Source organism: Sciurus vulgaris (assembly GCF_902686455.1).
Source record: "Sciurus vulgaris genome assembly, chromosome: 16".
Classification (NCBI taxonomy): Eukaryota; Metazoa; Chordata; class Mammalia; order Rodentia; family Sciuridae; genus Sciurus; species Sciurus vulgaris.
In genome coordinates this window covers 47861115-47871445 of record NC_136477.1, presented here as the reverse complement: position 1 = coordinate 47871445, position 10331 = coordinate 47861115, and the positions used below count along the sequence as shown (strand labels likewise).

The 10331-nt window shown below is 46.5% G+C and overlaps 1 protein-coding gene across 1 annotated transcript; it reads left to right on the top strand.

The window, feature by feature from the left end:
- The first annotated feature begins 2129 nt into the window (after nucleotides 1-2129).
- Nucleotides 2130-9757, top strand: LOC306647288 (protein AF1q-like). Its single transcript, XM_079116519.1, has 2 exons — nucleotides 2130-2419; nucleotides 3486-9757. Exon 2 carries the CDS (start codon nucleotides 8253-8255, stop codon nucleotides 8523-8525), a length of 273 nt encoding a protein of 90 aa, XP_078972645.1. The 5' UTR covers nucleotides 2130-2419; nucleotides 3486-8252; the 3' UTR covers nucleotides 8526-9757.
- Nucleotides 9758-10331: the final 574 nt, after the last annotated feature.

Sequence of the window (10331 nt, the reverse complement as noted above, 5' to 3'; positions counted from 1 at the left end):
CTGAAAAAGCAGGTTGGACGATGGGGAACGTTGCTTACCAGACAGTGAGCAGCTCTGGGTCTGTGCTATAGCAAAGTGTAATTTTCAGAAGGGGTCTCATACAAGTGTTTTACCAGCAAAATTACAAGGCTAGTTTAAGAGATTTGAGAAAGTGAGTATTGGCTTGCCATAACAAATTACCACCCACTGAGTGGTTTAAAACAACAGAAATGCATCATCTCACAGTTCAAGAGGCCAGAAGTCTGAAACCAAGGTGTTAGAAAGGTTGCATCCTTCTCCTTGTCTCTCTCCTGGCTTCTGGTGGTGGCTGGCAGTCCATGGTATTCCTTGGCCTGCAGATGCATCACTCTAGTCTCTGCTCCTGGAGTCATATGACCTTCCTCCTTGTGAGTCTCTGTAGGCTCTGGATCTCCCTTTCCTTATAAGGAAATCAATCATTGGATTTAGGGCCATCCTAATCCAGCATGACCTCATCTTAACTTGATTATATCTACAAAGTCCCTATTTCCAAATAAGGTCACATTACTGAAGGTGAAGACTTTACCATGTCTTTTTGGGTGACAAAATTGAACTTTTAACTCCTCCCTTACAAACTCATTTCTCACTCATTACTCAGCATCACAGACCCTAGGGCAATTTAGGGTGCTGGAAAGAGCAGAGCCACAGGTAATTTTGGTGTCAGCCTTGTTCTCTCTGGCATTCCAAGATGCCTGTTAATAAGGCTCAGTGGAAGACAAGGTGTGTCAATCGGGGAAGTCCGCACTGCACAGGATGTAAAGAGGGAAGCTTGAAGTCACCTTCCACGTTCAGCTCCTAGCTCACTCCCCACTGGGTATGACTCCTGACCTGGCTGGGCCTCAGTTACCTCATCTGTGAAATGGGAGTATTCGTAGTACATACTCCATCGTATAATACTTAAAACAGCATATGGAAGCTCTAAATGTTCACGATTTATAATTATTATGATCATCCTGATTACTCTCACTGAAAAATTTCCAGCCCCCTAAAAGCACAGAAAGACCAGTTTCTGATAAGCTGAAGGAAACCTCTCTGCTTTTCACCTGTCCTAGTGATTTGTAGGAAAGGTTCAGCCCAGTGCCCTGGTCCTGCTTCCAGACATGCCCTGCTTTTCTGAATGAGTTCTCTTAGCTGCTGGTTCCAGGTCTGATTTAAAAGATGATTTCTCCAGTCTTGTTTTTAATACAGTCTCTTAGAGTCATGCAACTGGCAGTTTCCTTTCTGAATATCCATAGCTTTTGGACTCAGAGGCATAGGCTGGAGAACAGCAGCCTCCCCACACACACCCCCAGGCCAGCATGGCAGGTTAGAGGCCTATGCAGGGACCAGGTCTAGCGCTCCCATTCCAAACTGGGTAGAACAAGACCTGTCAGCACTTTCTCTGTGTCTAACCTATTGGTCCTTTGTGGAGCGGAGCGAGAGGCTCTTGTCATCTGTATCCAGACTGTTCCTCCTTTCTCAGATGGACAGCACAACCAGGCCAAGCCAAAAGAATCGCAGTTGTGACTGCTGCCACCATCACTATTGTTTTTATTACCATCTGTGGATGGAAGGCATGGGCTGGTGGGACCACTGTAACCCCTTCCCACCTGGGCTTGACCCAGAGTTCATCTGAGAGTTCTCAGTCAAAGTTGGAAGGGGCAGACCTGGGTTCCCTCGGGCCCTTCTCCAACACATCCTCCTTACCCCTAAAGTCTTCCCTTTGTAGTCCTGGGAGAGAGCAAGGGTTCTTCCTGGGTGGTTTTGTTGTTGTTGTTGTTGTTGTTTTTGTTTTTGTTTGTAGGTATTGATTTCTACCAAAGACGAAATTATATAGACATAAAGACCATAAAGCCTAGGACTGGTGCTGGGGTGGGATTGGCAACACATGAGCAAATGGTTCAAGGGAAGTGTTTTCAAACTGGTTGATAATGGCAGCTGCATTACCATGTACATTTACTAAGACTCACAGAACATTACATTTACTATGCACGAATTGTAAATTCGTAAATTATTACAAAGAATTGTAAATTATTCTTCAGTAAAACTGTTTAAAATGTACATATATAAACTGAATTCTCTCTCTTTCTCTCTCTCTCTCTCTCTCTCTCTCTCTCTCTCTCTCTCTCTCTCTCTCTCTCTCTCTCTCTCTCTCTCTCTCTCTCTCTCTCTCTCTCTCTGTACCAGGGATTGAACTCAGGGGTGCTTAACCACTGAACCACATCCCCAGCCCTTTTATTGTTTATTTAGAGACAGGGTCTCACTAAATTGCTTAGGGCCTTGCTAAATTGCTGAGACTGGCTTATGAATTTACAATCCTTCTGCCTCAGCCTCCCGTGCTGCTGGGATTACAGAGGTGCACCATCGCACCTGCTCTGAATTCTCTTAAAAACACAATTGATGAGGGATTGCCATCTTCAAGGTATGTTCTAGGAGGCCCTCCATTAGTGATACATAACTTGGTGAAGTTGAATTGGAAGCTGTGGGTTTTGTGTGACCAAGGTCAGGTTCATACCCTCTCGGGCCTCAGTTTCCCCATTGATGACATCCTGATGCTCTTGGAGGAGGTGAGGGATGCCAGGGTGCTGGAGATGTGACTTCCATGCCGAAATTGTTAAAGCCCTCAGGTCATGCTGTACAAATGGTGAGCTTTGCCTTTGCCCCAGGAGCACCTCTGCCTTCCTGTCTTTGTGCAGAGAATTTCCTCCTTCCAGCCCCACAGAGCAAACATGCAGCCAGGAACAATCGGAAAATCCAGGGTTGGCCTAGCCTTGTTTCCCCCAAATCCTGGCCCTTTGACCCAGACCAGGGAAGCAGCCAAGACACTGTCCTGGAGAAAACCCCCATCATGGATCAAATGGCCTGAGGCATTTACACTTTGCCAGCTTTCCTTCCTCCCCCAAAAGCCCTGACAGGGAGCCTTATCCCATATCACAGAGAAGAAAGTGGAGGTGAGAAACAGGGAGAAACCTATCCCAGGCAGCACAGTGTCAGTGCACTTTCCCTAGAATCCCTCCCTGGGAACAGGCCAGGCTCCATGCTCAGGTGGCAGCTCACTGCCTTCCTCTCCTGCCTTTTTCATTCTTGTCAGAATTGCTGGACAACTGAAATGCCTGCTCCTCCAGGAAGCCCTCCCTCAAACCTCTCCCCACTCACCCAGCACTCATCTAGCCAGGATCCTTTTCAGGATCTATGAGGAGCTCCCCCTGGAGCATGAAAGGAATGAGGACTTGAGCGTCAAAAGAAAACCTGGTGCTACAGTCTGAATGTTCATGTTCCCCTAAAATCCAGGGGTTGAAATCCCAATGCCTAAGTAACCATGTTAGGAGGTGGGGTCTTTGAGAGGTATATGGCCATAAGTTTAGAGCCCTGATAAATGGAATTACTGCCGTTGTAAAGGAGGCCCCGTAGAACCAGCTATCCCCTTCCATGTGAGGACACAGAGAGATTGTATATATGTGTGTATGTATGTATTTAGTGGTACTCAGGATCCATCCTGGCCCCACCACAATGAGAGGGACCATGAGGCATTGTCGATGAGGAATTTCAGAATCTTTCTGCAGCTTGACCTGGGACTCCCCAGCCTCCAGAACTGTGAGAATATACATTTCTATTGCTTATAAAACCACTGAGTCTGGAACCTTGTTATAGCAAACTGAACAGGCTAAAACACCTGACTTCTCCAAAGGCAGTGGGGAGCCACTGCAGGATTCTGAGCAGGGGTAGGATAAGCAAATGTGGCTTAAAAGAGCCACAGATGTGGGCTGGGGAGATAGCTCAGTCCGTAGAGTGCTTGCCTTGCAAGCACAAGGCCCTGGGTTCGATCCCCAGAACCACAAAAAAAAAAAAAAAAAAAAAAAAAAAAAAAAAGAGCCACAGATGTGACTCTAGCTGTTTGGCGGAGGATGCTCAGATCAGAGTGGTGCTGGGAAGCTAGAGGACCAGTGAGGAGTGTGCAGTCTGAACCCCTCCCTGTGGGACATGCCAGCAGGAGGTGGAGCACCAACCCCACTTTCACCTGTTCCCTGCCCCTCCTTCCTCACACTGTTCCTGTTCCCTGGCCTACTCCCTGGAGCCCAGAATTGCCAACTTTCCTGATAAACTCTGGGGAGCGCCCACTTCCTGACCTGCTGCGCCTCCTAGAAACTGGTTTCTTCCTGAGGTGGTAGTGGAGGGCTGAGTGGTGGAAATGCAGGACTGTGGCCCTGGGGCAGCTAGGGCAGGGGAGGGGCTCAGCCCCAGGGTGGGCTGGGAGCAGGCCCAGGTGCAGGGAGAGTCCTGAAACAGCTACTCCTGGCTGACTCAGACTCTCCTGCCCTTCTTATCAGGGCTAACAGTGATAAGGGGCCGGTTCCTGGATGCAGATGCTAGGCCGTGTTTCGGGCAGCCAGGAAGTGACTTGTGGGGTTTGCTGTGGCTTAAGGAGTGGGTCTGACTCACAGGGGCGATGGGCTGGGTGTGACGGGGTGGAGGTGGGGGGAAGGGGAGAGCTAGCAAACACCAGGCCCTGGGCTGTTCAGCACCAACAGACCAGCCAGAGGGAGATCCCTTTGGGAGTATTCAGCCTCCACACCCTCCTGACAGCCAGTCACAGACAGGATTTTTCACCCTGCTAGCTTAAAATGGGAGGGGTGGCCCAAGGCAGCTCCTCTTTATTTACTCTTCAAACAGAAAATATTTTCAGAATATCATTCCCAAAATGTATTGACTGTTTGCCAAATGCCAAACATTAAGCACTTTTTGCCACCTCCTTTAATTTTCACCCCAGTGACAACCACCCTGGGGGCTGGTTCATTGCAGATAAGGAAACTGAGCTCAGGGAGTGGAAGGGTTCACTTCGGATTCAGGATTCAAGCCCAGATCAAAATTCATAGACAACTGCCTTAAAAAAAAAAAAAAGAAAGAAAAAAGAAAGAAAGAAAGAAAGAAAGAAACCATGAAAAACATTAGGGTAAGCAAGGGTGGACTTCAGGAGTTCTGTTGTTGTTATCATTATTATTATTATTATTACTATTATGTGTATGTGTGCTGCTGGGATTGGAATCCAGAGGCCATCTATCACTGAGCCACACCCCTAGCCCTTTTTATTTTGAGAGAGGGTCTCACTAAATTGCCCAGGCTGACCTCCAACTTGTGATCCTCCTGCCTCCACCTCCTGAATCTCTGGGAGTACAGGCGTGCACTACCATGCTCATAGGCTTCAGGAATTGTGTGAATCCCTCAGGAGCCTTCCATGGTCTCTCAAAGGACCCTAAGCAAACCACTGTCGCGTCCCAGGGATTCCACCAAGATGAAGATGATTCTTTCCCAGCCACAGTTCCCTCATCAGGGTGATGAACAGAGACCAGATTAGGTGTTTTCCATGAGCCAGATATTCAGTGAGTAATTTAAATTCATAAATGAGCAGTTGGGTGACCCTGCATCCGTCTGGCTCAGGCTTCCAGGCTCTTGAAGGGGAGGAGGGTGGGTGTGGTACTTGAAGATGAGATAAAAGCCCAGGAAATTCCCAGCCCAGATGGGGAGAGCAACCCTATTAGTCAAGACAGAAAAGCAATTCTGAAAAAGGAAAGGTTCTGACTAATGTCACTAAACCCATCTGTTGTCCTCAGGACTCCACCCTCTCAGCTTTTATCAATCAGGGCAGACATTGTTCCCTAGATGACAATCAAGATGTCCTTTGGATTCCCAGGTTTATACCCTGCCAGCCTGCTGGCCCCAGTGGATAGTCTCTAGGAGAAAAGTCCCCGAAAAAATTCTAATTGACTTATTTTGCAGCACATGCTATTCTTGATCCAATCACTGTGGTCTGGGGAAGGGGTTTTCTAATTGGTCAAGCTAATCTTTCACACCCATCCTTGTTCTTGATCTCACTGTGAGGTAGAGACAGCAGCCAACCTACATGGAATAAACGGGAAGTGGAAGAGGAAGTGGTAGAGACAGGCAAAAGACTTGAGACCCCATCCAGGGTTTAGCTCCTCACCCATACTGTTTTTTCCACACCCAGGCTCTACTGGCCATTCCTGTCAGGTAAAGGATGCTAGAGGGTTATCACTAGAAAGGAGACCCTCAAGTTTCTTAATTTAGGCAATGGATTTGTGTGAGTGTGTGTGTGTGCGTGCTAGGGATTGAACCCAGAGATGCTTAACCATGGAGCCACATCCACAGCCCTTTTTAATTTTGTTTTATATTTTTAATTCTGAGACAAGGTCTAAGTTGCTTAGTGCCTGGATAAATTGCTGAGGCTGGCCTCCAACTATGATCCTCCTGCCTCAGCCTTGCAAGTTGCTGGGTTTACAGGAGTGTAGTACCACGCCCGGTTTGGTAAGGAATTTTTAACCTTGGGGGCTAGATAATTCTTTGTCCTGTGCATTGTAAAATGTTCAGTGCCATCGTTAGCCTCTATTCACTATAACTTAGTAGCGTCTTCACTCTTCTTCATTGTGACAATCAAAAATGTCTCCATATCTTGCTAAATGTCCCTGGGGGACAAAACCACTTCTGGTTGTCAAGTGCCATGGTGCACACCCACTACTTCAGAGGGTGACGCAGGAGGATCACAAGTTCCTGGACAGCCTGGACAACTTACTGAGACCTTCTCTCAAAAGTAAAAAACAAACAAACAAACAAAAAACACTCCTGGATTCAATCCCCCTAAAACAGCCCCGAATGAGAGCTACTGTTTTAGGTTATTCCAGCAGATTTTGAGGTGAGGATCTCAGGAGCATGAGTAGAGGAGTGGGAAAGTGAGGATGAGGGAAGGCCGATGATACAAGGGGAGGGCAGCTTGTCACTGTGGGCAGTGGGGGCCAGATCCCTCAGAGGAAACCTGGGAAATAGTACGGAACATGAATCTCACAGTTATCCCAGCTGACACACAAAGGAGCTGGGGTACTTACGCACCGTGAGGGCCACTGACATGGAGAAGCATCTATCCAGGATTATGTCGGGTCTGCTGTGTGGCACAGATGGGCTCTGGCAACTCAGAGGAAGCAGGTGCTATCAATTGAAAGTTTGGTAGCAGACATTGAAGTGGTCAGGAGCAAGAGGTGATATAGACTACACTCAACCACAGCAGAGCTTCCCAATTCTTCCTCCTTTGCTTTTCCTTTGTTAGTTTCTGTAACCACACAAGGATCTGGCTCTGAGGACAGTCTGTGGGCCCGCCATGCCCTCTGACTCCTTCCAAGGACTTCCTTCCTCCTAGGCCTCCTCCCACCACCCCAGCCCCACTGACCTACGTTAGAATCCTGACCCTGCTGTGTCCAAGCTGTGTGACCACAGGCCTGTTTATTTTTCCTGTGTAAAATAGGGCTGATGACACCTGACACATGCTTTAGGGGATAGTTTGGCTGGAATATTTGCGTCCCCTCCAAAATTCATGTTGAACTTATAATCTTCAATGCAGCAGTATTAAGAGGTATGACTTTTAGAAGGTGATGAGGCAATGAAGGCTCTGTCCCTTTAGATGGCATCAGTGCCTTACAAAAGGGCTGGAGGAAACTATCAAGGCCATTTTGATCTGCCTTCTACCATGTGAGGATGCAACACAAGGAGCCATACTGCAAGCAGAGAGCACCCCTTGTCAGACACCCTGCTGGTGCCTGAGTCTTGCACTTTCCAGCCCCCAGAACTGTGAGAAACTAAATTTCCCTAGGCAGAGTGGTGCACATCTGTAATCTAGCCACCCAGGAGACAGGCAGGAGGATTGAGATGATCCTCAGCACCCTAGACTCGCAAGTAATTTAGTGAGACCCTGTCTCAAAATTAAAAATAAAAGGGATTAGGGATGTATCTAGTGGTGGAGTGCCACTGGACTCCATCCCTAGTTCTGCAAAGAAAAGCAATTTTCTTTTGACAAGCTGGGGATGTATCTCAGTTTAGAGTGCTTGCCTAGCATGCACAAGGCCCTGGATTCAATCCCTAGCACTGCAAAAAGTAATAAATAAATAAACAAACAAACAAATAAAAGATAAATAGCCTAGGGTAAGGTATTCTGTTATAGCAGCAAAAATGGTCTAAGGGTTTATGAGGCCCTGTGTGAAACCCATCAAGTTCCAAGCCGAGCGCACAGCTCCCCCAAGGACTGCTGAGGCACTGCACCTTAGAGACATGTGGGAGGGGGCCTCTTCTGCAACTCCCGAAGGCTGCTGCTCCTGTCTGGTGCACTGGAGTATGTGGACACCTTCACCACCGATCCCCTGAGGCCATCCCTCCATCTTTGGAACATGCTAGTAATTCATTGATAACAGGAAACTATGAGGGACCCTGTGAGTAGCCAGTACAGCTCCTTTCTTTTCTGGAGGATGCCCATCCCAGAACTGGATCTGTTGGAACTGGAAGGCCTGGGTCTGTCAGATACACCCACCTACAAGATCAAGGACAGCAGCGTTGGCAAAATGACCAGGCAAGCAACAGGAGCAGAATCAGAGAAAAACCCAGAAGGTGATACACTCCTAGAGTACAGCACCTTCAACTTCTGGAGAGCTCCCATTGCCAGCATCCACTCCTTCCAGTTGGACTTGCTCTAGGCTAAGACTTACCTCTCCTACCACCTTGCCCTCACTGTCTTCTCTTTCAAGCCCCTTCCTTCTCATTCCTTTCCCAAATTAATCTTGTTCTCTTCTCTCTATTGTGTTGGTGGTGCTGATGAATCTGCCAGTTGTTTGTTTATTTATTTAATCTACCCACCTACCTACCTACCTACTCCATTTCTCTCAAAAGTACTCAAACTAAAGTAAAGGGTTAAAGCAGTGGAGTACTGAATCACAGAAATCCCACCCCCAACCCCTGCATTATTAACCCCATAAAATAGGCTTTATGGAGGCATCAGGGAATAAAGTAGTGCAAAATAGACAGTTTTGATTTCATTTTTAATCAGCTTCAAAGATTGCTCAAACCCTCTGGCAGAGGGCTTACTTGGCATGTATAAGGACTTGGGTTTGATCCCTAGCACCACAAAAAAGAGAAAGATTGCTTAAACCTTTGTAGTTTCCTGTAGTGACCAGTAAATTTAAGTATTTTTTCCAGGGTTAGTGAAAACCTTCTAATTTTTAATTTAAGATGACTTACCACAACAGAATGATCCAAAATGCTAAAATGATCATCTTTTTTAATCCTACTCCTTATAATACTTTTTTTCCCCTAGAGAAATTGGGGGTTAAGGTATAAAACAAGAGAAAATAATATATTTTGGAAAATGAAAATATGGGAAAGCACTGAATCACTTCAGAAATAGTTGAAGCTCTTTCCTTCCAAAGAGTGTTATTTTCTTTCTTTTCTTTAGTACTGGGGATCCAACCCAGGGAACTTTTACCACTGAACTATATCCCAGCCCATTTTAATTTCGAGATGGGGTTTGAGTTGCCCATGCTGGCAATGAACTTGTGATCATTTTTTCAGCCTCCCTAGTCCAAAAGTGTGTTCTTGAGCCTACTCACTTACAACTTTGCTTCTAACTACGGATCGAAAATTCTAAAAAAATCAGATTTTAAACCTTAAGAAGAAACCTTGCTATTAGGATAGTTTGTAAGGTTCTGATTCAGTCTTCTAAAAAGTATGGGGCTTTGGTCTTGAGTATTTACTTTTGCCCCTTCCTCATTTGCAATATATGATACTACTAATCATTGGGCCTCAGGCACGGTTCTAAAACTACCTTAAGACCATGAAATAAACAATCACATTCTGCCCTTACACCTTGTTCCCACTCCTTCCAAAATTATTGCTGATTTGTGCTGCCAATTACTCATTTATTTAATAAAGACATTCAGTCCCCCCCCCCAAAAAAAAAAGAACCCTGTGATATATAACACAGAACATACCAATGGTAATACAATTAACTAACTTCACTCTCCCTCCTCTCATTAGTGATTGCAATATCCTAGGAAAAAACTTTCCCCCTAGGTACTCATACTAGAGCTCAAAACCAGGGCGGATGCCTCCTCCCAGGCAGGGCAGGTGACCATTAGTAGGAAAGCTGTCAGTGGACACATGAACACTAGACAGGGGTTCAGGAGCCCTACATGCTGCTGTTGGCTGATGGCAGTGCCCAAGGCAGTTGTCCTGGTCTGAACCTTAGTATCTTCACCCACTGATTCTTCATCTGAGCCCCAAGGAGTTGATGGCACAGCCCAAGTTCCCTTGGGTAGGCCTTGCTCAATTATTTATCACTGTGTGACTTGTCCTTCACCTCTCTGGGCTCTTCACCTTCTGAAAACTTGAGACAACTGGAAGGTTTTTGCTGGAGCCAAACAAGAAAATCGCAAAATCAGACACTTGATAAGCGCCTACAGTAACATGCATTATGTAACTGAATCCTGACCATACGATGCAGCTCC